General features: G+C 33.0%; 1 protein-coding gene across 1 annotated transcript in view; it reads left to right on the top strand.

Moving 5' to 3' along the window:
* Window positions 1–2,198: 2,198 nt before the first annotated feature.
* LOC120327876 (uncharacterized) overlaps window positions 2,199–24,321 on the top strand; it is a 48,139-nt gene continuing 26,016 nt past the window's right edge. The window contains exons 1-27 of the mRNA XM_078114377.1: window positions 2,199–2,534; window positions 5,014–5,178; window positions 7,552–7,705; window positions 8,510–8,648; window positions 9,800–10,066; window positions 10,223–10,296; window positions 11,151–11,261; window positions 12,292–12,454; window positions 12,596–12,734; window positions 13,125–13,294; window positions 13,583–13,689; window positions 14,659–14,854; window positions 16,395–16,587; window positions 17,356–17,529; window positions 18,038–18,279; window positions 18,820–18,858; window positions 19,711–19,852; window positions 20,126–20,233; window positions 20,686–20,787; window positions 20,986–21,161; window positions 21,291–21,381; window positions 21,595–21,754; window positions 21,942–22,083; window positions 22,183–22,268; window positions 23,158–23,327; window positions 23,505–23,644; window positions 23,854–24,277. Of these exons, the coding sequence (XP_077970503.1) occupies window positions 2,218–2,534; window positions 5,014–5,178; window positions 7,552–7,705; window positions 8,510–8,648; window positions 9,800–10,066; window positions 10,223–10,296; window positions 11,151–11,261; window positions 12,292–12,454; window positions 12,596–12,734; window positions 13,125–13,294; window positions 13,583–13,689; window positions 14,659–14,854; window positions 16,395–16,587; window positions 17,356–17,529; window positions 18,038–18,279; window positions 18,820–18,858; window positions 19,711–19,852; window positions 20,126–20,233; window positions 20,686–20,787; window positions 20,986–21,161; window positions 21,291–21,381; window positions 21,595–21,754; window positions 21,942–22,083; window positions 22,183–22,268; window positions 23,158–23,327; window positions 23,505–23,644; window positions 23,854–24,277 (4,391 nt within the window). The 5' untranslated portion in view covers window positions 2,199–2,217. The remainder of the gene's footprint in view (window positions 2,535–5,013; window positions 5,179–7,551; window positions 7,706–8,509; window positions 8,649–9,799; window positions 10,067–10,222; window positions 10,297–11,150; window positions 11,262–12,291; window positions 12,455–12,595; window positions 12,735–13,124; window positions 13,295–13,582; window positions 13,690–14,658; window positions 14,855–16,394; window positions 16,588–17,355; window positions 17,530–18,037; window positions 18,280–18,819; window positions 18,859–19,710; window positions 19,853–20,125; window positions 20,234–20,685; window positions 20,788–20,985; window positions 21,162–21,290; window positions 21,382–21,594; window positions 21,755–21,941; window positions 22,084–22,182; window positions 22,269–23,157; window positions 23,328–23,504; window positions 23,645–23,853; window positions 24,278–24,321) is intronic.

Raw genomic sequence — 24,321 nt, 5'->3', positions numbered from 1 at the left:
TGAGGTAAAAAGTAACCAGATTCCACCAGGCAGATCCTTCCGTTGACACCTGAGACATGGGTTAAAGTCTACTGTAAAGGTTTCTTGTTATCAGATTCTGAAATCAGTGCATACGTGCCAGACATCAGAAAATGTGTTGTCTTACATGCGTGGGCAAATATATTACGAAATAGTTACAGTATATTCAATCTCGTTACAAAACCTTTGCCCCAAACAAAGATTCAACCCTCAATCGAATCTTCAACTTGAACTATGCTATACTATGCTAATACGAAGACGTACACGAAGGACGAATGTCCTCAAAAGCATAAACTAAATCTTAGTTTCTGTATTTTACGTGTTAACAATTATTCGTAATTATAATCAAATATGTAATTGTGTCGTTGTGTTCTCACAAGATATTACAGAAGATAAATGTCCACATTAGCATCTGCGTTGATAGTAATTATCTATTATTTTGTTTTAAATTGTTGCGAATAAGTATTTTAGTTTTACAAAATATATAATTTTATTATTATGAGGAATTTCATGACTTGCAATTATGACAACGTCATGGCAGCTATCTACTTAATCTTTTGTCGTTGATGACATACCATTTTTCGCTCAGGTACTTACCATATAAGAAATTATTTTCTATAGTCAGCGGTAAGTGTTCTTTTCATCAATTGGAATTTGTGGATTAGAGGTTTTTCAGATATTATGAGTCTGAAAGTTGGAAGTGAAAAAATATCACATTTTATATCTAAAATTACGGTGACTACGTTATCAATGAGTCGACAGACAACTCCTGCTGTTTTAAAAGAACAACTGGTGTTTTAAACAAAATGAGGTAACATAGGCAGACGTATTATTGTCGAGCATTTCTTCGCTTTCACGCTTACCTGCTTTTATCGCCAATATTACTTATACATGCTTCGTCGGGCCAGTATATATACATGGTAGTCCTAGACAATTTGTCAAACAGCTGAGTCAGCAATATATTTTTACAAAGAATAACTTTTACAAAGTTTTTTAAAGGCACACGTTATATAGAAATATAATGTATATAAAAATCAAATGGAATCTGGAAGGTATCAACGTAAAACATAAAAGAAATAAAAAAAATTTATTCTCGATCTCATTGACCTTCGAATTTTTTGCTTTTCTAACGACTGTATATTCAAATATATCATTGAGTTTCAGAGCGGGCAGTTATTTAATATGATGATTGCAATAATTTATTTGAAATATTGAATATAAACATTGCCTGTGATACACCAAGACGTCTTCAAATGTTTCATGCTTTCTCTTGTAGCTAAAAGCTTACCTGATAGATGAAATGTCGAAGATGTCTGAAGAATTACCTAATTCAGTAATTGTTGTTCCCGACGCCTTCGGCTTTGTCGTGCCGCTCACTGCGTGCCCCGTCAAAGCGAATATTTATTTTCGTCGCTGGGTGTTGTTGATGTCTCTACAACCTGCTTGATCGATCTCAATTTCACAAACAGGACAAACATTGTCGAATTAGTGTTAACCGTATCTTAAAAGAAGATTACTAGCTTGATGGGATAATGTAATCAAGAACTCTTTTATGTCCTAAAATTAGTGCAGATCAGGCTATATTTCGCTTATTTAAACAACCATACAAAATCGATTATCTTGCCACAGTGAGCATTTATTGTGACGTAGTATATATCGCTTTGTGTTTGTGCAATTACTTGGGTAAGTTTTATGACGTTTAAGTCGCTAAAACAATATTTAACATATATCGACGATTCTAGTATGATTTTACCGGAATTTGGTTCATCTATTCCCGCAGTCGGAAAGCGAGAAAGTTTAGAAGTAATTCATGTATGTATGTATGTATGTATGTATGTATGTATGTATGTAAACAAAAAAATGTGCCTTTAAGTAGTAATGAGACACTAGAGAGGTTTATTCACTACAGTGTCTGTTAATTTTAGAACTTGGTAAAGACCTGTTGTTCGACTTGTATTTAATTTTGCAAATCAAATTTTAATTTTCCAGATTCGAAAATATATCGAGCATAAGAGATAATAATATACATAAGCATATGCGTTAATCTATTTTGTTACATTACACGGTGTTACATCTAAGCTAAAACTTTGATTCGTCAGTTACGAAAAAGAAATATTTTTTATTTCTAGAAGGCTGTGGCTAAATTAAAAAATGTACCATTTAACTTTCTTTGCAGCTGGTAGGTTAAATAAGACTGGTATGGATGCATTATACCTACCAATTGTATATAGCTACAAACTTCGATATTCTGTGAGCGGTTTATTAGCAGTATTGTTTGCATTGACTTCAATTCAAAACTCATCAGCATTACCTCAAAAACTATCTGAATATTCAAATAAAAACAATGGGAGATGGAAAATAGATAATTGTTTTGTAGAGGATCGGAATTATGACGTAACTTTTGTAATAGACGCTGCAACGAGTCAAGAAAATCTTCGTAACATTCAAAGATTTATCAATGACGTCACACGGCGGTTAAATCTCCCCAAAAGCAGAGGGAAAATCGGTTTTATCACGTGAGTTTTCATTTTTGTTCTGAGCAATTTGATTTTGAGTTGAGGACATGATTACCCGGAACTCATTATTTGGATAAGGTGCTAATTTTAATTATAATTGCATGACAATCCTAAACTATTAGTTCAAAATTTAAATATTCACGACGCTAATAAAGTTACTACTGCCATTTACTCTTTCCTCGCCTCAATTGCTCAAAATTGGTATGAAACCGCACATGACCTATTTGATTCCTTGTCGATTTTTATAATTGTACGATTTTATGAAATAGTGTGTACTTACAAGGTGACATTTGTCGTTTGCTACCACAACAGGACTATTTTAATTGTTAGTTTATTGGACGTGTTTGGATTGAAATTATACACCAGCCATTTGTACACCTGTGGCGCGCGAGACACCTGGTAGAATACACTAATCACAAAGTGTTTTACAAATTGTTATTGCATGTGAAAAGATTACACTAGATCGATACAAAATCATCTGGCTTTGGGTTGTGTCATAACAATCTCTCAGAAAAATTCGTATTTAGATAACAAATTGTCACCATTGTATAATATTAATAATGATTTTTAACCTTTTTTTCAAGTAATCTAGTATCCTCAACGGTATAAAACTCATTATGGTATACGTAAATTTATCCCACATTACACTTGATTCCTATACTGTGATTCAGCTTTTTAATTACGTTTTTTATTGTGCGCGTTTTGTAGATTTGTGCAGTTAAGAAACATGAATATTCGCGGTAGCGACTTTTCCTATAACTTATTTTCTATAAATATGATTACACAAATATGAAAAATAGACTGGAATGGTAATTGAGTCAAGTAGTATTAACTTGTTATGAAAAACCCACTCAATTAAAACGCGAGCAAATTTCGATGCACCACAATTTTATTGGAAAGCCACGTTGAAGATTAAGAATCAATTGCCGACTTAAATCGGGAATTTGATTATATTTTGCGGTAGCGCGAATTATTTTCTCTTTAAATTTATATTTAGCTCAATCTGTAACATTACTGCGGACTATTTGCGTCAGCAAATTGACTTGATAAATTAATTTATTAAATGTAAAAACAATAAATGAAATTTCATAAAAACATCGCATGTGAACTTAAAAGTCATATTAGAAGAAACCAAAGAGCAAAATTTCATTCCATTTTGTAACAAATTGCGGTGGCAAAATTTGCATTATCTCCGAGATGTCCAGATCGACGTCAGAGATATCCGTTAAAATCAAAATATTATATTATCAGTGGTCGAGATACTCGGAAACATTGATTTTGTCGACCACAACGACCAGTCATTACATTAAAAAATGACAAATATGCGCATTAAGGAGATATTTTTTCTTAAATAGCAGAGGGATGGGAAAAGAATTGACATTTGGCTCTTCATGGTAATAAATTTTGGAACATAATTCATTCCTATACTTCATGACTTGTTGTTTAGCTTCTTATCCAAACTCCTCAACAAGTTACTCACACGCACGGTTGATTCTCCGTGCAAATGAGAAACACGTGTTCGCCGCTAGAAGAATATTAATTGATTTAGTTCAGATCAACAAATCGGCTCTGTGTGATATCGTGTGATTATGTGGTTAACAGTACTCACGTGGTAATTTCTGTTTATCTTTTGCAAATGCACACGCATAGTTGACTAAAGCGAAGTGTTTCACTAGCTGTGTAACTACGGTATATTGTAAAAAATATGTAGCATAATTATGCAATTGACTCCCTATTCTGATGTAAACAAAGTTGGACAGATCGAACATTGTAATCACCGATATACATATTTTCAATTTGTTTTAATCCTATAAACTATAGGTAAAAATCTAGGAATTTAGGTTGACATTTTACGAAAGTCATTTACAATTGTTGAATTTCTTTTACAGTAATGTGTGAATGTTTCATGCATTCGGTAAAGTGAAATTACACTTAGCACTGATTAGCAGTTATCGTGTAACCTAAAAGTTTCTTTCTAAATAAATAAGGTGTGAGCAAGTCACTGGGCCTCTGTATGAAACACTATTTCCTAGTTTATTCAGATATTGGCTATATCCGGTTGTTGGCGTACTTTATTACACCTGTCTCGAATGTCTAGACAAAATAGTAAAATTATTTCTTGGTAAGCAGACGGTTGGCTTGCAATAAGGTATAATGTAGCTGCTATTTTGATATTTTTCTGGCATTCTGACAATAATGTAACAAAATGTAATTCGATTTATTGACATGTCATAATAATAAGACGAAAGGGATGTCATATTTCCATTTTCTTTGCAAAAAAATTGTACATTTTCCCGTTCCATATGCGCGTTCATTCCATATACGAAAATAAACCAATGCGACACTCGAGGCATGTTTAAAAAGCACATAAGATATTTTGTAGCACAAAACGCCTTCGATAATATGATACCATGTACTCGCATTAATTAAGAAGAATATAAAGAGCAGCGGTGAATCTGATCTTATTTATATCGTACAGGTACGGCGTTAGAGTAAAGACCTTGAGACTCAAAAAGCGATGGAGACATCACGCAGAATTGAGGGATGCAGTGAATGCTTTAAAACCTGTCGCATCTTCCAGAAGAAATGCCGGGAAGGCTTTATTATCGTTATCTCAAACTGTGAACGCAAAGAGTACGAGCAGGTAATTTTGAGTTGAAAAGTTCCTATTCAATACAATTTCATTGTTCATTCATCGAAATGATTATTTTGCGATCCGATACTCCGTTAGCTGAGTCTCGTGCATTTGAATTTTGTGACACTTTGAATTTGATACACCTTACATGGGAAAACTACGGCCCGTGGGCCAAATCCAGTTGGGTAATTCAATCTAGCCCGCCTGATGCTGACACAACCAAACTAAAACCCAATTTCCATGTTATAGCTGAAACATAGCTCAGGGAAATCGTTGAGATTGCGATCAAATTTAGTGTTGGCGCGAGGCTTATTGTTTTCCACTTTTGCTTTTGTAACACTATAAATATGGTTCATAAAATGTAACTTTGACGTTAAACTTACATGGCCCGCCAGTCTAGGCGGGCAAAATGTTTGGCCCCTGGTCCAAAGCCGTGCCCACTTCTGGACTATACACGTATAAGTCAATTTACCGCAAATACTGGCTTAAATTTATGGCACTCACTGAAATATTTCTGCACAAATTAAAATCCAAACTAAATCAAAATTGTTTGTGAATATTATCGTTGATTACAGCAGATGTTACATTATTTTATTAGTTTTGCAAACATGTAGTGAAGTAGACTAGAGTAACTTTAAGATATTCTTCCATTTTAATGAAACTGACAATGTGTCAGATTACTGTCCAAACTTCAAATTGAAAAGGTATTAAGCCATGTTCGAAATTCGGTTTTCTGTCCAGATGATTTTTCTATATATTCTTGCCTTTAGTTTACAACTTTTATTGCCATTGCAAAAAATGAAAATAAATTTCTGTTTAGTTTTCATAATTTAAATCGCATTTATCGACTATTACTCGCCGTTTTCATCATTTTGTTTCCAATGCCACCATGTTTAGTTAACATACCGTTGCGGTTCGAGGTATTGGATTTTCTTCATAAAATTTACGCTTTGGTTGAATGAGGTTTTAGAGGACCGTAGGCATATTGTAATCTTAATTCTCAGAACCTGTTATTCTTGTTTTTATTTCAAAAAGTTAATCCATATACAAATTTTGACATTATGGGAAAGATGATTTTGTTTGAACTGTGCACGATCACCTCTGTCACTTTGTTGAAACCTGACTATTGTTTATTGAATCACCTTTCAAATGACTATAATGAATTAAAATACATAAGTAGGCTGATCTAAAGTGAAAAATATTACTCGCGGTATTCTCGTCAGACGTCGGTGTTTCAATATTGAGAGTTATCCCATTTTCGATGCAGTAATCCTTAGCTATGAGAAACAATGAAATGAAAATAGAGCAACACAATATTTTTCAGCAGAATTCTACCAGTAAGAGCAATTGGTCATCTTATAGTGGCATTGTTTTCAATATTCTAAAACCTCAAATGATACCCGTCGCGCTGTATCTTGTTTCTATATTGTTTTGTGGTGAGAATCTTCACAGCTATGGTATTATCTACCTATATTGCTAAACTAAACGTAATCATATCCGATACGCGGAACCTAACCTACCATTTTTGCTTCAAGTTTTATATTCCCAAAGATAACCAAACACGAGCTCCAACTAAAACAAATCTAAATAGTAATCTATATACGCGTGTGATTTTATTTATTAATATAGTTCAAGTGTAGAAGCCTCTCATCACTGACTTCTATAAACAGAATATATGGCTGCAGTAGCGAATCAATTTATTAGGAAAAATACTCATTGCACCCAATTCAGATAAAAGGAACAGTTATTTTTAGTTGATATTTTCAATAAAACTCGTTTTAACAATCCACATGCACTAATTAATTGCATAGTACACATGCTTCTATCTGGCCTCTTTAGTTCTCGCCATACAGCAAATGGCCTTCCCTCCAAATTCGCAATTCAGAATCATTCATATCTAATACTTATTTGAGGGTGTTCTGATAACAAAGTTTCTTTAACTCTTTGTTGTTGTTGTTTTACACTGTCCGGGGTAAAATGCAATTTTTGGAAGTTATGACTTTTGACGAAACAAAACTTTTGTTGTACTCTTTGCCATTAACATTTTTGTAATTAGGAAGCCTTTGGGGATCCAAAGCAAAAATGATTTGCACTATCACAGACATACAAATCTAGTTGCCCTTAATGTGTTTATTGGTTTGAAAAGTTGAAAATAAAATGTATGCTCTTACATTATAGAAGTAGGGATGGTCCCAAACTTCAATTTCATTTTGAAAAAATGTTCAACTTGATTACAAATTCAAAGATATTGATCTGTTGATGTCGGTCCAAAATAAGTATCACTTTTAACTATAACATTTTCGAATGAAAATAAAAAATTCCGAACAAACTGTATTACTTACTAACAAAGTTTCTTTGATTAAAAGGTAAATTTGTTTTTAGAAGTTTTATTATACTATTGATTGGTGGACAATCGATGGATCCAGTTGTTCGTCCAGGAAGAATATTGCAAAGGAAGCATGCAAGGATAATAGCTATCGGATATAACAGAGCCAATGCCACACAACTCAGGCCAGCAGTTTCGAGACCTGTCAAAGTATGAGCAATGCACAATCTTTTATACATTAATATTAATTAATCGGTACTCCCGTAGTATGTGCAACAAGATGGCGGACACCGGAACGTAGTATATGTATCAGGTTAAGGTTAGACCACAATTTTAGGTACAAATATTACGGGAGTCGCTTGGCTAGTCCCCGAGCTCGTAATAGAACTAAAACAAGGAAAATTGAAATAAAATTATGGCCTGACCTTAACTTGTTACACATACTATGTTCAGGTGTCCGCCATCTCGTTGCACATACTACGAGAGCATCAATTAATCAATTCATTGTTACTGTACTCCATATACAGCACAGGCGGAAAGCCTCAAAAATTTTAGTTTCCAATTATTTATTTCGCCTATTTATGTTCTGAGTCATTTCTTGTTAAACTATATGAACTCATAAAATTGCCGATTTGATGAAATATTTTTCAACTTTTTTTAGAAGAACTGTAGCTTATGAATACAGTTTAAGATTGTTATCTATTGACCATAGGCGCCACGTGACAGTCTAAATTGCATTGCTCAAATTAGGAATGACATATTGCCGGGTTTTGTTTGTTTACCGTATTTTTTTGCTAAGTCAATACCATCTGGAAACCCGTTAAACAAGGTAAATAGCTAAGTAAACAAATCAGCACCAGCTATTTAATTTTTCGGAATTCACTTGATACAATGTTTTCTACTATGTATGTTTCAAACCTATGATACATTTTATTTAATGTCGAATATTTCCTATAGTGAAATGAACATTATCTTTCTCCTTCTAATCTCTTTCTTTAACAAAATTATTTTCAGGATAACTTGATTATGCTCGATTGGGGCGATGATCTCATCATGGCCACCGATACCATCCTTTCAATAATTTGCGAGGAAGTCTTGAACAGGAGAAATCCAATGCAGTCAAAGTTTCCTTTAAAAAAACAAGCCGTTAAAGGTGCTTTAAATTATTTATTTTTAAACTTCAATCTTAGACAATATTTTCAAATTTAATAAACTGCAGGTGACTTCTGTGTATAAAATTTTACCAAATTATATTTTTTAAAAAGATTCATAAATAAATTAAAGGGTAAACTTTGAATATGACCGACGCAAATTGGATGAGTTTAAATTTAGAAGTCATTAAAACGAAATTAAATAGGCCATCAGTGTTTTTTCAAGTTATATATATTTGGTGTTTTATAAAATTTAAACCAAAGTCTGTTTTTACCCATTTTCTTGTGATTAAACTCAATCACAATCAAATACTGCAAGACAAGTTACCACTGCTTAATTCGACGCCGGGAAATGGATGCATACCCATGAATAAAAAACTAAAACACAAATATATGGACAGGAAGGCCAAAAGGAAATTTTAGTATCATACATTTCAGTACCATCAGTCCTCCATCAAATTAAAGATGTCTAAGCAAATGTTTGCAAGTACAAAATAATATATGCATTCATTGAATGGATAGTTTCAGATAGTGTGCCTAAACGTAATCACAAAACGTCGCGTATTTCCATAAAATCGGACAAATGCTCCATAAAAAAAGTTGATTTATATAACCGTCACTCTGCCAAATGCATCTTTCCCCACTTGACAATACCTCACATAATAATCATGGCAATTCATTGTAATCAAAAAACAATACTGTTAAGTATCGCCAGACTGATTTCCACCACTCAAGTGTCTAAATTCTAGGATCGTTACTATACATGTTTTGGCAATCTTTGTGGTCCGTTCTATTCAACTATCAAATTCTTTAAAACAAAGGGTTTTGTTGCTCTCAGTCGCCTAAGACCACCCATTTCCGGCCTTGGCTGATAGATAGGATATGGAAGCTGCAATTAATAGTTCACGCGTCGTCGACGATAACTCAGCAGCATCAACGATTGGCATGTCTCGAAATTGTTGCGAAACTAATAATTCGTCCTTGTCGTGGACGAGATTACTATGCGACACATCTGCGCGTCACCTCATGGTGTAAATAAGAGTCGTTTCCTCAATTTTTGTTGACATCATGCATAATTTTTTTTTTTTTGAAATGTGCAAAATATACGTTTCTAAAGCGTATAAGCTGTAACATGTGAATCTATCGCTTTTAGGAAAATCTACCAATTTACTCGGACCTAGCTCAGTGATTTCCTCGCCAGAATCAATTCAATTAAAATGGAATGGAAATTCCAGTCCGTTATTACTGAAGTACAGGATTGCGTGGGCACCAAGAGACGGATCTTTAGATGTAACAGTTAAAGGGAATTTTTCAATTGCTACACTGACCGGGTTGAACCCAGCTACGATATATAAGATTAAAGTATCACCTCTTGCAAAAAGAACTTATGGAAGACCTTTAACAATTATAGCTGCGACAGGTTAGTGGGAGCCATTGAGGTTTTTACCTGACTTTTATGGCTTTTATCAAACTTCAGAACGGAGCTGACAAAATAGATCATCATATTCTATGGGAATTTTTCTCTTCGGATTTGTCCACCTCCCAATAAATTTCTAACGCATTTTATTTTTTCCAGTTCCATTGCCTGTTGCCAACCTCACAGCGAAAATAGAATACGTCGAACCCTGTACGTTACAAAAACAGCTTCAGGTTAGAGTTAGTTTCTTGATCAGTCAAACATATTGGGGTAGTTTAATCGGTGCCATCCTTGAATGTTTTTTCAGGCGGCGCTGTGTATTATTTAAAATAATGTTTTAACTATGACTATAAAAATCAATACAAATTGCTACTAAGCCCAGCAATTCCGATAATTTAGCAGATGTCGTGCCTGCATCAAATATTTTTCAGATTTGGTACCGGTCATTTAAGTTGTGAAGAACTTGCGAAATTTTTGTTATGATCTCACATGTAACATTGAGACAACAGTAAATATGTGATAAAGCAATAATCGTAAACCACTGCAACCTATGTCGCAGCACTAGGCCCCACACTACCATAAACCCGTCAAGGTGTAAATTATTGAATCTAACTATTATTAATTATAATCATGTACAGGTCATTATGTATATGAATTCATTTTTTGTTACTAAATATTTATTTTCAGTTATTATCTTTATTTCTACCCAGACTGGGCCCGCGCAATGCGCTTCGCGTAGGGCCCTGCGATAGCTGAGGCCGGCCTTGAACCAATCTTTACCTCCAGAGAGTGTATTCAGGATATATATATATATATATTGGAATATATACATATATGACATACGAATATTATAAATTATTATGTTTTTATTGTATTTTGTTTTTTGGAGTACTTCGGTTTACTATTGATAATTTTTTATTTGTTGCTGTTGGTGTGCTGCACGAGTGCCGGGTTTTTTGTTGTGGCGAGTGACTATTTTTGAAGAGAATGTTTTCATATTCTCTTTCATCATTAGGTGTTGAATGAGAGTCGATTTCATGTCATGCTTGTTCATTTGGGGAGAGAAATAATACGTCGTTTTTTTTAGAGGCTTTTTAAAGTTAAACAGGGAATTGTGTTGAAACCATCAGACTGTGAAAAAAGTAAAGCTGTTCTGTTTGTTGGATGGCAAAAAACTTCAAAATCAAAATTCTATATGGTTAGTCATTGCAAATGCAACATGCACCAAGGTACATGTTGATAACCACTAACATGCTGTTGCAATCGTTTAACATCTAAGTTGCATCAACTACATCGGCCATTGGAAAAATATTAAACATTTTATTTGGATTCACATACAAAGCCAACTTCTTCTCTGAACTGCTTCTAGTGCTTTTCATTAATATTCTTTAAGGCGGATAATATTCCATGCATGTACATGTTTTATAATAACAAACTCTGCTTATCATCTGCATCTCGTATCTTCTCGTTGAATCTTTTTCGTCAGATGTCATCATCCGCGAGGATATTTTCGAAACCTACATCAACGTGAATAATAATGATATTTATTTTTCACTTTCATACAACCAGCAATACGTGTTCCATCACGACATTCATCTTTGAATTTTGTTTTATTTGCTTCTGCTAAAAACATTTACCATTTACAATTTATTATGATAACATGGGATAATATTTATTTAACGGATCTAATTTTTATCAAAATAGATGATAAGAATCTATAAAGATGAGTAGTATTTATCACACTGGATGATATATTCGCTTGACAAAGTATATATTATTATCTTTGGTTTGCGTAACTGCCGCATTTCAAAATGAAACATTGAACTTTACTTACGGTTCCATTACATTTGAACCCACGTACATTTGAACCCATGACAATTGCACCTGTATGGTATTGCACCTATGGAATTTTTTTTGTTTCACAAATAGTTAAACACACACTAACCCTAACCCATGGGTTTTAGCACCCGCATATAGATTGAACCCGTGGATATACGCATGGGTTCAAATGTACATGGGTTCAAATGTACGGTCACCTTTTCTTACTATTACTAAACTTTCAAATTTTGTCTACTAACATTTTAAACATTCATTTGTATTTATCTGTCTATGTTTGTGTGTATTGTTTGTGCATGATTTATTTGGTGATTTTCACGTTCATTCTTTTCAACCATTTATGCATGATAATATATTCCTTACACATTTGAATTGGTCATTTTTATCTTCAGATGTCGTCTGAGCCTAAAGCGGCAAGACTCGTGCGATTGACGAAAAGGTCCACCAAACAATTCTTAACAAATGTTAAACCGGGAGTCGAGTACAAGCTTTCTGTTATTACCAGAGGACCAAAACTGCATGAAAGTAGCCCGGAGAGTGTTTCAGTTGTGATACGTAAGTATTTCTTTATCCACATTTCTTACACTCTTCACATTTAACAATGCACCCAATCTTACTATAATCATTTTTGATGCTTTCATATTGAGCTATATCCAATTTAAACTACCGTAATATGAGTTTATCTCTAACTTGCAGCTCCCATGGATCCTGTCCGATTAGACACAGTTGTTGTTAACTCAACAACTGTAGCAGTTAGATGGCAGATGCCTAAACTTGCGATATACGATAGCTTCCTAATATCAGTAATATCAGCATTTGGGAAAACATCGTACGGGTAATTACCTTTATATTTTTCACAATTTTCAGTTATGTATTTTATCTACGCGATTTAAACTGGTGTTTGAATGCTTTGTGAAATGAGAATTCTTTTGTAAAAGTTTTCATAATACGTGTAATGTGAAGACCCATATATATATATATATCATTAATTATTCATTTAAATACTGCTGAACTCCTCACCTCCGTAGGATGTTTCACGTAACCGCTGGTCGATTATGGCTTCCTCCAAGATCAAGTCCATGCATCTGAAATCGACATGGACTGGTAACCAGGCGAGACGCCATATGATCAAATCCCATAATCGGCTTTCTTCTCCTCCAGTTTAAGTTTGTAAATCCTATCGAGTTAGTGATTGGGTATTGATCAAATTCTATTTTACTACCAGGGTTGGTGTCGAAGCGGTAAAAGCGGCATCCGTAAATCAGGACATCGAACGTCCTTTCTACACATCTTTAATTAGCAATCTTCGACCAGATACTGAGTATAAACTCACTGTGTACGCACAAAGCAAAAATATACCAAGCCGTGGAAACAAGATGAACGAATTTTCAACTAGTAGGTTAATTTCATTTATTGTAAGAGTGAATTTATAGATTTCAAATAGGAGTTACGTAAGTTTAACAATATTTCCTTGCTCAATGCCTTTGTGCAAATGGGTAGATATAACGTATAATGCAAGGGTGCTGTAGCAAGAAAAAAGATGAATATTCTGTTTGATTTGAGTCTTTGCTGCACACTAACACAAATGCATTTCTGTAACGTTTCGTCTGACCGTGGTCAGACTTCTTTAGCATATTTCATTTATTTCAGCAATTGAGATTTATTCATTTTTATTTACCGCAGAGATCTCATCTGATTTGTACAACGAACCATTTCTTATATTATCTGGGGGTGATGGAATTTATGCTGCAACAGCAACAAGGGGGCCAGGCGGTACTGAATCTGTACAGGTTATAATATTTTTATGCTCACATTTAAAAAGATATTATGATAATGCCTAAGCTAGCAATAACATCATTTACTTTTCAGTACATTATATATGCTTTCAAAAATTGTTGTAATCTATATAAAAAAGGTATTTGCGAGTATTGAAATCGATTTCACATTCAAATCTCTTGTTTAATGCACTATTAATCTTTATCAAAGCAACAATTGTTTAATGAACTTATGATGTTTATCACAATAAACCCAGTCGGACCGGAATTTCGACTCCACCTAATTTTAACACCAAACCTCGACTTTTCACTTTATACCTCGAATTTTTGACATCTTCAAAATAATTATTTATGAATCTAACGACCATGACGTTTCCTGTGTTTATTTTGTCAAATTTACGTTGATTACTGATATTAATCTCCAGTTAATGGACTTGACTTTAATGGTAAGAGGTTATTTTTCAGAACAGAAGATATTTGTGTAAATAAGAATTGTGGTTTTAACTAAAAGCACAAACAAACATCAGCTCTAAATTAATGATGACTCAATTGTGTTCAATCTGAATTGTGTTCATCGCCTTAGGTGCAATAATTAAGATTTTTATCGAATCTCAAGGCAAATTGACAAACTTCTCCATATCATTATGTATTACGATAAATAGAACATTTTTTATGGATATTAACACTTGAAGCATCATTTCATCGACTATTTCCTTCGACAATATTAATACTGACTGTAAATATATTTATTATAGAATACAAAGATTCTTATATAAAATTTCGCGTTCCACACGCACTGCATTTATCAATAATCAGTAGTTTATCTTTTCACCATGTTGAAAATACACTTTGTACGAACAATATAATAAAAAGAAAACTAAAAATGGCATTTCATGGCGAAGGGATTGATTTGTATTGATATTTAATTTTAATTGAATGCAAAATTCCATCAAATAATTAAAAACGATATGTCCTATATTGCAGAGACTATTCCCAGTAGTGGGAGGAGTCGTCAATTCGGTATACCACAGCCGCTGGATCCAGAAAAACGAAGATTACTTCTCTGAACAAGGCTCGTCATTCCAGTGGCAGAAATTATTGATATGGATCGAGAGATATACTAGGGATATCAAAGTTACAGATCTAACGAGCCAGTCAAGGACTGTAACGCTTGTTTCAGGTAGAATTTATTTATAGTTGGCAAATGTTCACCACATTGAATTTCTTATGAAATCGTTTTTACCATCGGTTCTAACCAGAGGACCATGGCCCAATACTGGGCCACAGAAACATATTCAGGCGGGCCACAAGTCTTTCAAAAATTGTTAGACTTATTGATAAATTAGTTGAATTTGATTGTATTAGAAATTAATGATATAGCTGTTTTTGCTTCTAAATGGTAATTTTCATTTTAATTATTAGAGTAGAAGTGTGTAACTTGGAAAAAATAATCTTTTGTTTTATTTGTAGTTTTTCCCTTGCATATGAATGCTATCGGGTCGCAGAATTTGTTTGTGCAACGAAAGTTGGCCACGAAAGCAAAAAGGTTGAGAACCACTGGTTCAGACTAAAACGTTTTAGACTCGCATAGTTAACACGGCGACGTTTGTTTATAAATATCTATATTTATCATATGTTTTAAAACCTAAATATGTTTCTTTATCACTGTTGATATCAAAATACCCCGATGTTTAATTTTGGCGTCACAATATTTTAATAATAAAATAGGATTTATTCTGTCCATTTTTAAAAACCAATTATGCAAATGCTTCTCATTTATTTATGTTTCAACACAGCCTTGTTGTGAAACTTGAATTTATTGAAACTTTATTAATCTTCCTATTTTCGTGACCCTGACATTAATTATTTTATCTGTTTCACATCTTAATAACGAAGTCGTGCAATGTTCTTCACCATCGGCCCGTGTTTAAAATAACTTTAAATATGTAATGAATGTGTCGTTATTAATATAGGTCCTATAGGATATGTATTTCGTAAATTTTGGTGTCAATCGAATTGAACAGAAAAATAGAACATTATCATTTTAATCCCTTTATTGTATAGATAAATATGAATAAAGGTTACATATATGACGTTAGTGACTTACGGTTTAAGTAATGCATTATGATTTTATTGTAGAACGGTGCGTTATTTTTGTTCAATATTTAACGCTTACAGTTCTTATTTGATCGTCAAAACATGGACTAGGTTTTTTATTATTGAAGACTTTCTCCTACACGCAACTGAGACATTTTTGCCGTTACCTTTCTGCTGTTTCTTCTATTCAATTGTTTATATCCAAGTCGTATGTCTCTTACTTTTCCAGAAAAATAAATTGCTGATTGTGCGTTATTTTAAGATGAGTGATTAAGTGATCAACTTGATTATCATCCAATTATTGAATATCTGAATCAAACTTAAAGGAAAATTGCTTCGACTTTGTGGTCAGAACTTCAATTCCAAAAGTCGCTAAATTGCATGAAATCAATAATCTCATTTTCACGTTATAATTTCATTATTTCCCTTTTTCCGTTGGATTATTTGTTATTGAACTTTTTAATTTGATACCTAGCCAAGTCAAGTTTATTTTTTCCAACCAGGAAAAATCAGTCATTGGTATACACTTATAATATGGAATAAAGTAATTCAGTGGTCAATGGTATTTGTATTGGTAAATTTTAATTGCCTAATAATTTTTCTTATTAATTATAATAATATAGGTTTGCTTCAACCCGTTGGTTTGATAATTGATCCCTACGGAGAAACCATATATTGGTCAGACGTTGGAAGCCAATCAATAGGAGTTGCATCGATCTCGAATGAACCAGGATCAAGACCTTATCAAGTGAACAGGAATTTGATAAGTGGAGATATGCAAGCGCCCGTCTCACTTGCTATTGACGTTGTGGACAGGTAAAATTTAAAGTCAGAACTTCATTAAACAACTGTTTATTCCCTCTCGCACAACATGAAAGGATGATAGGACATGATAGGATTCATCATTTATTCTCGATGTGCATCTACAGCCGTCTGTATGACTCGTGGGCTCTCTTTTGATTACCAAACCGAATCTAGCTCGAGAATAGCAATTTAAATTCGATATAGAAGGGCTCAAGAGTTTTGGCAAGTGTAACATATTTTCGGATTTTTTTTTAAAGATGATTTGTTATATATATTGTTTGTTAGTCCATTGCAGCAAAACCTCAAAGTAAAAATAGATTCATTAGGTTAATTACGCACAATGCAACGTGAATTGTATTTGCCAAAATATTACGATGTTTATTAACTAAAATTCGCTTCTACCTAGTTAATGTTCGTTTAAAAATAAATGTGACAAATATACGTCAAGAATAATCCTTGTATACTCGTCACTAAAGATGTTTGACATGGCCATAGGCCGTTGTCATGTACAAACATTTCTGTGGTCAGATACAAGTTAGATAATGTCAAGAACTGTGTGATGCAAAGTTATGTCACACTAGTACTTAAATTTATTGGATAATTTGTCAGAATCGAAATGACGTCAAAATTCGAAATTAGTAAATATATAAACTGAGTCACCAGCATTGTTGAATTTTCATTGCAATCTAAATATGTCTCTCCACTAAGTATATGTCAAACTGTCTAAACTGATCAATTGATGTTTTCGGTATACCACACCATGCACAATTACAATTTTAGATATCTTTTCTGGGGAGATTTGCAAGGCCAAATAGAAAGAAGCGACATGGCTGGATTGCACAGAACTGTGTTACTGAAGAGGCAAAATTTATTGCCTTACAGTATGACTTTTTGCTCCGAGAGTAAAATGTTATATTGGATTGATGCCAGCACTGGAAACTTGGAAGTAATGTCGTAAGTATACACATTGTTTTATTTTCATACAGTATTTCTATGGAGCGTTTTATACTAACATGAAATGTCTTCTGATTGAAATAAAATGGATACGGCTCGGCGGTATGGCACATCGTTCTAATCGTACACTTGCCATCGCACCTCTAATTACCCTGCGCGAGTTCGCAAGTTCGAATCCCGTGGTTATTATATGAGGAGGGTTGCTGGACCCCGCCGCCGTAGGGCAGTTCACGTAACCACTATTCGGTTACGGCTGCCTCCGCCATCAAGTCCATGAAATTGAAATAAATAAATGGTCAACTATTCCCATACCCGACATTAACTGGTAACCGAACGAGGGGCCATGGCTTGTCATATGCTTAGGCCTTCTTATCGGCTTAAATGAGAATATCCTATCCTATGTAGGTCCAACTATGGTATGTCATTTCCCTACATTATTTACCAGTATATGCGTGATTCTAAGTGAGGAAATATTATAGCTCAAATAAAATATTTTACATGTTCACAGATCGACTGGGGAAAACTACAAAATCATTGACAGTTCTGCAATGAATTCGATGCTAACTTCATCAACTTTGGTTATCGCCGATAGAAGTTTCTACTGGTTTGAAAACGAAATAAATTCCATCATGACTCTAAAGAAGTATAATGAATCTGAGGAGTACGATTCAGTTTCTTCACTATACAGTGATATCAAAGTACCTTCTGTAACAGCTATGAACAGTTTTGATCCCGCTTCACTTGAACAAGGTTTGCTAACTTATATAGCTATATTCAAACAAAAGCATTTCTATTTCAGCGATATTTATGTCAGATTTACAATATCAGATTATAGTGTAAATTGAACATAAATACTTGACAGAACTAATCTACTTGTAGACTACAAGGAATTTTATTTGTGCATATTTTAAAATTCTTTTGTATTATATTTTTGTCTGAGAAATCAAAAATATTGTCATTATACTATGATATAAGTAACTGAACATAAATAAGTAATAGATATTCTATATCTATGTATTTTTGAAAGTTGGTGAAAATAAATAATGATGCAGAAATTTAACGGAAAACTCTTAACATGACATTGGTCCCAGTGAAATATCTTGGGAATAACAATATATATAGTATGCACTTACTATTATTTTATTGATGATATCCTTTCTAGTTTACAGAATTTTTTTTTTAATCGGAATCTATATTATGGCACATCTTTGTTGTTAATCGATCACTTTACACACATTTATCTGTTCCATTATGCCAACCATTTGAAAGATTAATTTCACATATTTTTAGGCTTTGGAAACGGTTATACATCAATGGAATGGCTAGTTTGTAAGTTGTATAAAAAGCATTGGCAGCTTGCCTGCATAATTTGATCACACCAAATTATTATATGAAATGCTTTCAACACTTTCTGATTTAAATAATTCATCTCATTTCCAATTCGCTTGGTGAGTGTATCAGCATGGCAAAATGGCATGGCTTTTTATATAACTTATATTATTTCAGCCATGGGTAACAATACTTAGTCTGAAATGTCATTGCTCACTTGCATGGCCAAGCGTCAGTTACATGACAGAAGCTATAAGACATGAAAGATTACTTGAAAAATGAAACCAAATTCTTGCTTATGCGCGGAAATCATTTTTCATACAATTTTTGTCATTGCTTTCATTGTGAGCATTTCTTCTTGCAAAATGGCTGATTAATTCATTGCCTAAATATTGTTCCTAGTTTAACCAAAAATAGATATTTCCTCTGCTTACATTTTAATCACCTGTCGTTTCACATAAACATGATTTATCATTCTGCATGCAAAGTAACTGCCAATTCATAATTTTAAGCAATGTGTGTGAATATAATCTAAAATTTAATTTAATTACCATATTATAATCTGAGTAAATATCATATAATCCAGTTGTCAGTCGCTTTAATTAAAGTAGGCATAGCTTTTAAGTAAATATTCTGAACATTTAATAATTTTAACTTACCGTAACTCTGATTAATTAAACTAAGCAAATCGCATTGAGTTCTAACTTATACCATATTTTTTTTAAATAGAATTATATATATCATAGAATCTGTAAGTCTGTGTAAGAAAACAATAAGCATAAATTGTTGTTGAATGATAAACAAAATTATTTTGTAATCTGTGTATTTTTCATAATAATCATTTTATTTTAGCTTTGATGAAAGAATCTACAAATCTCTCTTTTCCGTGCTACATGTCAGAAACCTTCTGCATTGGCGTTTGTATTCCCGTAACCATGGACGAAGCCATTTGCTCAAATGATTGCAAACCTTGGGAAACTATGTGCTACAGAAGGCAAGCTTTCTACTTCATAGCACTATTTTGTTGACAGTTGAAGATCATGATATATTATCTTACTTTAGCATTATGTTCTTTCTGTATTATGGTTTTTAAAACATACCTTTATTTCAGTTTTTCAGCACATTTGGTTTGCTTCATTTACTTTTATTGATGAGAATTGTGTTTGGCAATTATATTTCTTAAATAGATAACTTTCTTTTCTTGCTAGTAAATTGTAAAATATATGAACGAGCTGTTATTTATTTCTATGACAACGTATTTTTATAGCAAAAAGGTCACTTGTATTGACAAACACTTAACTTGTAATGGAATTACTGACTGTGAGTTTGGGGAAGATGAAGACTTGCCAGAATGTGAAATTCAAATTGACAAAGAGTGAGTGAAAATTACTGAATTTTTGTAGTCATACAGAAATGCATTATCCAGAATATTGAAATCACTTAGAGTTCGTAAGCTACAGTACCTAGTTTTTGATTTTGATATGGCATGGTAAAAATAAGGCTGCAAGGCATTAGTAGTAATTGAACAATGTCATTTACCGGTAAATTATTCAACTGTGGAAAATCAGTGTTTGTGTTATTTAACCACTAAATTTAGTTACATGTCATATTGTTGCATTATAGAGGCCACTACTGATTAAAAGCAGCGAGTAAATTCTCTCTCTCTCATAGAGTAATTTGTGGAATAGCATAACTATGTGATATCTGGTTGAATTGAGAAAGTTTTTAAATGATGTTGATTAAAGGATGCCAGAATTTCTGCAAACAAAACATAATTAGTGACAAAAATATTTTTATATTTTTTTCACAAACATTTTGTATTTACAGTGACTGCGAATCAGCAAATATGTCAGCATATGGCTGCCATGATTCTGGAAAATGTGTTTCATATGAAGTTGTTTGTGATGGAAGAATTGATTGCAAAGATGGGTAAGCTATTTAAACAAATTTTATTGTAAAGCAAAAAAGGTCCTTGTTTAATGACCAACAGCTATACACTTTATAGTTTATACAGTGTAATGTCACATGTATGACTCCTGACTGTTAAGGAGGAATATATAAGGAGGGAAGTGAACAAGGAAAAAATACCTGCTGTTCAGTTTTTAAATATAGTTCATTATTCCACAGGTCGGATGAGAAAAAATGTCCAATACAGAAACAAATGTGTGACTTCGAAAATGATGATTTTTGTTTATGGACACAGGAAACACAACACGATGATTTTGACTGGGTTTTACATAACAGAAAAACACCATCAAATGACACAGGACCCCTCATGGACCATTCTATGTTAACATTAAATGGTAATTTTATAGAACTCATATTGTGTAATGCAGATGCATTTTTAAATTCTTCCAATTTCCAAAATGTCGCCACTATAAGTTATTAAATCTTTAATTAATCATTTGAAAAATTCGTATTCTATATTTCAGGGAGTTATATTTACTTGGAAGCCACTCCTCAAAATGAAGGTGACAAGGCTCAACTGATATCTGTATATTTTGCAAAGCCAATTTGTATCAGGTACCTTTATTAATTGATATTCAGATATATTTTTCAAATCTTTGTAATTTGTAATAAAATACCATGAGCTGTTCAACTTCTCCTTTGCTCAATCACCACACATTTGTTTTTAGAGCAAAAATATTGAATATATTCATCTTTAATACTATATATGATATTTTTCTTCACTAGATAGTATGTAATGTATGAAAAGAATGTCAATTACTTTTTTAGCCTCTACTATTATATGCATGGACATACATCAGGACAAGTATCTGTATTTTTACGAGAGTATGAAACTGGTAATCGAAAACTAATTTGGAAAAAAATAGGAGAACAGGGTGCAGTATGGAATAATGCTGTTATATCAGTCGATAGCCATCAAATATATCAGGTGAATTATTAGCTTGTGAAACTCTTCCAATTTGGTTCGTTTTCAATACTATTCCAAAAAAGGTGTTTAATAAAAGTCTAACATTATTTTTCAAATTTTTTGGGTTTATGGTACATGATTACTTGATCTAATTTCAGATAGGTGCTACTAATGATGCTTTAGGTGATCGAATGAATTTACATTATAGATTATAATGGAGGGAACCCGAGGTGAAGATTACAGAAGTGATATAGCACTCGATGACATCACAATAAGTGATGGATTGTGTACTGTGACAACAGAATGTGATTTTCATAATTTGGATGACTCAATGTGTGGTTACAAATTGGGTATGTTGCACAAATGCAATCATTGTTTCAAATACTATATTTGTTAATAGCTCATAAATCTGGATATTACAGAATAACTATATGGTTGTTTCATTATAGGTAATCACTGGAAACAAGTATCTGGAGAAGATGTTCAGCCAGATTCTAAACCACAACTACTCAATAGAAAGAAACCTTTGACACAGGTATGTGGATATGTGTGCCAGACACATGTTATGCATATTCAAGTTGTAGTGTCTCAAAATTGTCCCACACTTGTCCTATGCTTCAAGGTCTCGCACACTGTTCTGAGTGATGATATGTATACATTGTAGGAGAAATGGGTAAAGTAGACATATGGAGTGGGATCAGTGATTTTCCTGAACACAATCCCCCTCCCCCTAAAATTCCAACCACTCCATAATTTTGAGGTGTGACACCACACTTTAATTGAATATCCAGAACATTTTGATAAGTTAAAAATAGTTTTTTCTTTAATATCAAAATATCTACCAACTCCTTAGCGTAAAAACACGATACCCTCTAAAATGAAATGCTAGAGAATATACTGAGTGGTACTGATCGTATGTTATAGATTAGGATAGATATAAATACTTTGTCTGAAGGGTGAGTTTTTATATGAAGTGAGATTTATACAATTTGGGCAAGAGTGGGACAAGTGGGACACAACATGTTTAAGACATCTTTCGAGTTATACTAATTAACACCTGATTCTTTCTTAGTAATAGAAAAAAGATTCTCAAGCCACAAAACTGTGTTGTCTAACACAAACCTTGAAATTTTACAAAAAGACTAAAGTAATGATGTATTTATAAGAGAAATCTAATAATACTCATGCAATTGTTGGATGTAAATTGTTGAGTATTATTATATTTTTTTATACAAGGCATATTCATGCCTTTCAGTAAGGATGAGATGTTGGGCAAGGGATTTGAATTTGAGATATGTAACATGTGATGCCAATATAGTTAGCAGTCTATTGCTATAAGCACTAAGACAGTTTTGTGGGCCTATTACCTAATTATTTTAAAATATATGGTGAGATTTTATCTCTTTTTCTCTTTGTTCACACAGGATCTTTCAAAAGCTCTTGGTTCTGAATGGTTTTACTTTGATTTCAAATATGATGATTTTCCTGGATGTTCTGAATGCAATGGTGCTCGACTTGTAAGGGATATTTCTAGTCTCGAATATGCTGAAGATGGTATCAAATATGCTGGTGTAGTTTTGTGTGATAAAAGCAGGTACATCTTTTATTTGCTATCAAATTGTAATAATAATTATGTATATATCACAAATAATCTCAAAAATAATTAAAAATAAATATTATCTGTTTTAAATGTTTATAACTATTATTTTTAAGTTAAATTGCTTGTTTATATTCATATTATTAATTATGATGCTTTATGGTGAACTCCCAGGTATAAAATATATCTGAGTGAATCTCTCAGTGGACCATTTCGCAACATCGCTGATGGAGCAGGGAAGGGTGAGGATCATTGTGAATTCATTGGAGGATCTGATTATGCAAAGGAGATTGGGGCATACAAAGAATGCGAAGGTTAATAACAATCGAGTAATTTTGTGTATTCGTTGTAATTTTTTGTTCGGCTGTTTTTAATTTTCAATCATTAAATGACTTAAGTATAGTTTGAATGTTTGTATTGCATTCTTAATACAAATATAATCATAATTACATATATTGGTGATATATACAATGAATAGTTTACATACACATATTATATTGGTATAATGAAAATTATGTTCCAGGTGATGTCGGCTATGTAAGACGAAGATGGGGAGAAAAATTGCAAACAGAAGCCTATGGATTTTACAGATCCATTTATTTTGCTGCGTCATCTTACAAATGTGGATTTGAGTTTCCTGATTTTGTTGTAAAAAATGATCCAAAGAAATGGTTGGAGTCATTGCCTAATAGTTATTTGTACATGGATGCATCAACTATGGTTTCTCAAGAAAATGCTTACTCTGACACCATAGTTATTCCCCTATCTCTTAAAAGCGAAACAACAAAGAGGACTGATGAAACACAGAAAATAGTTGAAGAAGCTGAAAAGGAAGAAACAGAAGAACCATCTGTATTCGTTCTTTCATCTAAGAAGCAGCCAAAATTGAATCAAACAAAGATTGTTTCACGTCATTCCCATCCAACCAGTTGGTGTTTGAAATTCAGGTTAACTTTTTTATTATTCAATTCAATTCGTTTATTACTCCAGA

This window comes from Styela clava, chromosome 7, assembly GCF_964204865.1.
Source record: "Styela clava chromosome 7, kaStyClav1.hap1.2, whole genome shotgun sequence".
Classification (NCBI taxonomy): Eukaryota; Metazoa; Chordata; class Ascidiacea; order Stolidobranchia; family Styelidae; genus Styela; species Styela clava.
Note: the sequence above shows the minus strand (reverse complement) of the source record. Positions and strands in the feature narration are given on the sequence as shown.